Consider the following 2,720-nt stretch of genomic DNA (forward strand, 5'->3'; position numbering starts at 1 on the left):
CTCCGCTCACACATGCTCTCCCTGTCCTGCTGTTACTCAGCTCACACATGCTCTCCCTGTCCAGCTGTTACTCAGCTCACACATGCTCTCCGTGTCCTGCTCTGTTACTCCGCTCACACATGCTCTCCCTGTCCTGCTCTGTTACTCTGCTCACACATGCTCTCCCTGTCCTGCTCTGTTACTCAGCTCACACATGCTCTCCCTGTCCTGCTGTTACTCCGCTCACACATGCTCTCCCTGTCCTGCTGTTACTCAGCTCACACATGCTCTCCCTGTCCTGCTCTGTTACTCCGCTCACACATGCTCTCCGTGTCCTGCTCTGTTACTCCGCTCACACATGCTCTCCCTGTCCTGCTGCTACTCCGCTCACACATGCTCTCCGTGTCCTGCTGTTACTCCGCTCACACATGCTCTCCCTGTCCTGCTGTTACTCCGCTCACACATGCTCTCCGTGTCCTGCTGTTACTCCGCTCACACATGCTCTCCCTGTCCTGCTGTTACTCCGCTCACACATGCTCTCCCTGTCCTGCTCTGTTACTCCGCTCACACATGCTCTCCCTGTCCTGCTGTTACTCCGCTCACACATGCTCTCCCTGTCCTGCTGTTACTCTGCTCACACATGCTCTCCGTGTCCTGCTGTTACTCCGCTCACACATGCTCTCCATGTCCTGCTGTTACTCCGCTCACACATGCTCTCCCTGTCCTGCTGTTACTCAGCTCACACATGCTCTCCGTGTCCTGCTCTGTTACTCCGCTCACACATGCTCTCCGTGTCCTGCTCTGTATCTGGGTGAGTGCAGACTCCAGCTCCTGTGACTGACTTTTCATGGATTGGAGCTACGTTAGTACAGCAGTATAGGGAGGTTCGGCTGTGTAGTGGAGGAGGTAATCAGTGCTATAATAATAAAGTCCTGTGTGGCACAAACATGATACCGAGAGAAGATTTAATGTAAAATACAAACCGCACCTTATTCACAAACACTCTGTGGACATGTCATGATTTGGTTTCATACATTAACAGAACCCCTTTAGAAATGTCCTGACCCATCAGGAAGCGGCTTTATATACACATTATTATACTGTGTTCCCCTAACAGTCAGAGAGGTCTTTGGAGATCAGAGTCCTCGAGGAGTCGTGGCGAACTTCACATGACACAGATGAGCGGTTCCTCCCGGGGTGGGCCCGGATCTCCAGGACACTGCTCATGCTGTAGGAATTGTCTCCGTCTAAGAATGGTTGTCCAGTTATGTCCCATGTGGCCTTGCGGCCGTCCATCTTCCAAGTGACCTCAATAACCGCTGGGTAGAAATTGTTCACCAGACACATGACATAGAATGTGGAGGAGCCGCTCGGGGTCCCGGTGCTGCTCAGAAGAGTCACAGAGGGTGTTAGGACACCCGGACCTACACAATGTGGAGTAAAGGATCAGCACGGTGCACAATTACCAAACCAGGTCACACAGCTCTGTGCCAATGGGAAGTCCCAGAGGTATCTTTGTAACAATAAATAACACCCTATTGATAGACCTACATGTTACTTCCATTCCAGGAGCGTATGAGATAAGGTAGGTGCTGTACACCAAACACAATTGGTAAGTGAGAGTAACAGAGTTAGGGGTGTGCTCCTGTAAGTGAGTGCGAGCTGCAGAAACTCCAGCAGTACACGAAGATGGGCAACGCAAAGCACAACGGAACATAATCTCATTCCCACGTTTCCACCTCGTGGTCTCTATCAAGTCACTTCGGCTCACTTCATAAAGACCACTAGGTCAAAACGTTGTGATGTTTCTGGTTTAAAATAAATGAGATTATTGACAAATCTGTCCCCATCTTCCATTCCAAGAGCCACATGGAAATACTACTAATATTATAAAGTACAAGTGGATAAGTATTATGCACCTTTGCCAGGGCTGTCATTCGGTATGGCACAGGATGTGAGCTCAGTATGTCTGGGATAAGTGGAGAATGTATATAGGTTTCTGATGCTGCTACAGGTGGCACCATAAGACCAGTCTCTAATAACTGCTCTGTGTTATGCACACAGGAATCCGGAGTGGAGATTGTAAAGAGCTCCCTCTTGTGGTGACCAAAGCAGAACTGCAGCTAGTAACATCGCCTCTCTGCATTACTTATTGGTGTCAATTTGTCATTTTCCAAGCGGCAGCAGTAAAAAGAATAAGGTTACACGTACATGGGCCAGACGTGCAATGAAATACATATATATATATATGAAAAAATCATCTCAGTTGGCACACTGTAAACATAAATAAGATGCTGATGCTAGCCCCATATGCACATGTAAAAAGTAGATTTTACCAGATTGGAGTCCGGAAAAAACGAGACATTTTATATATATACTATTACAAATATTTCCCACGCTCAAGTATAAGATGCAAAAGAAAACCTACCTGTATTTAAGAGGGGAGATATATACATTATATACACACAGAGAGAGGGGAGATACATATATTATATACACACAGAGAGAGGGGAGATACATATATTATATATACGGTGCAAGGAAAGTGAGCGCAAACCTTAAAAATACATAAATAAAAAACAAAACAAATAAATATCACCAAGAGGAGATGCAGCTGGTGTGAGAGATTTCACAATCACTCAAAGTAACGTCTGGGGGAGGACACAAAGCGCAAAAACTTCCTCTCTCTGTGTGTGTATATAATATATGTATCTCCCCTCTCTCTGTGTGTGTATAATACA

The 2,720-nt window shown here is 46.8% G+C and overlaps 1 protein-coding gene across 1 annotated transcript in view; it reads right to left on the reverse strand.

Moving 5' to 3' along the window:
• Positions 1–939: 939 nt before the first annotated feature.
• LOC142475286 (uncharacterized) overlaps positions 940–2,720 on the reverse strand; it is a 36,943-nt gene continuing 35,162 nt past the window's right edge. Inside the window, exon 4 of the mRNA XM_075581218.1 lies at positions 940–1,403. Coding sequence (XP_075437333.1) covers positions 1,090–1,403 — 314 coding nt within the window. The 3' untranslated portion in view covers positions 940–1,089. The remainder of the gene's footprint in view (positions 1,404–2,720) is intronic.

The sequence above is a fragment of the Ascaphus truei genome, unplaced genomic scaffold, assembly GCF_040206685.1.
Source record: "Ascaphus truei isolate aAscTru1 unplaced genomic scaffold, aAscTru1.hap1 HAP1_SCAFFOLD_1132, whole genome shotgun sequence".
NCBI lineage: Eukaryota > Metazoa > Chordata > Amphibia > Anura > Ascaphidae > Ascaphus > Ascaphus truei.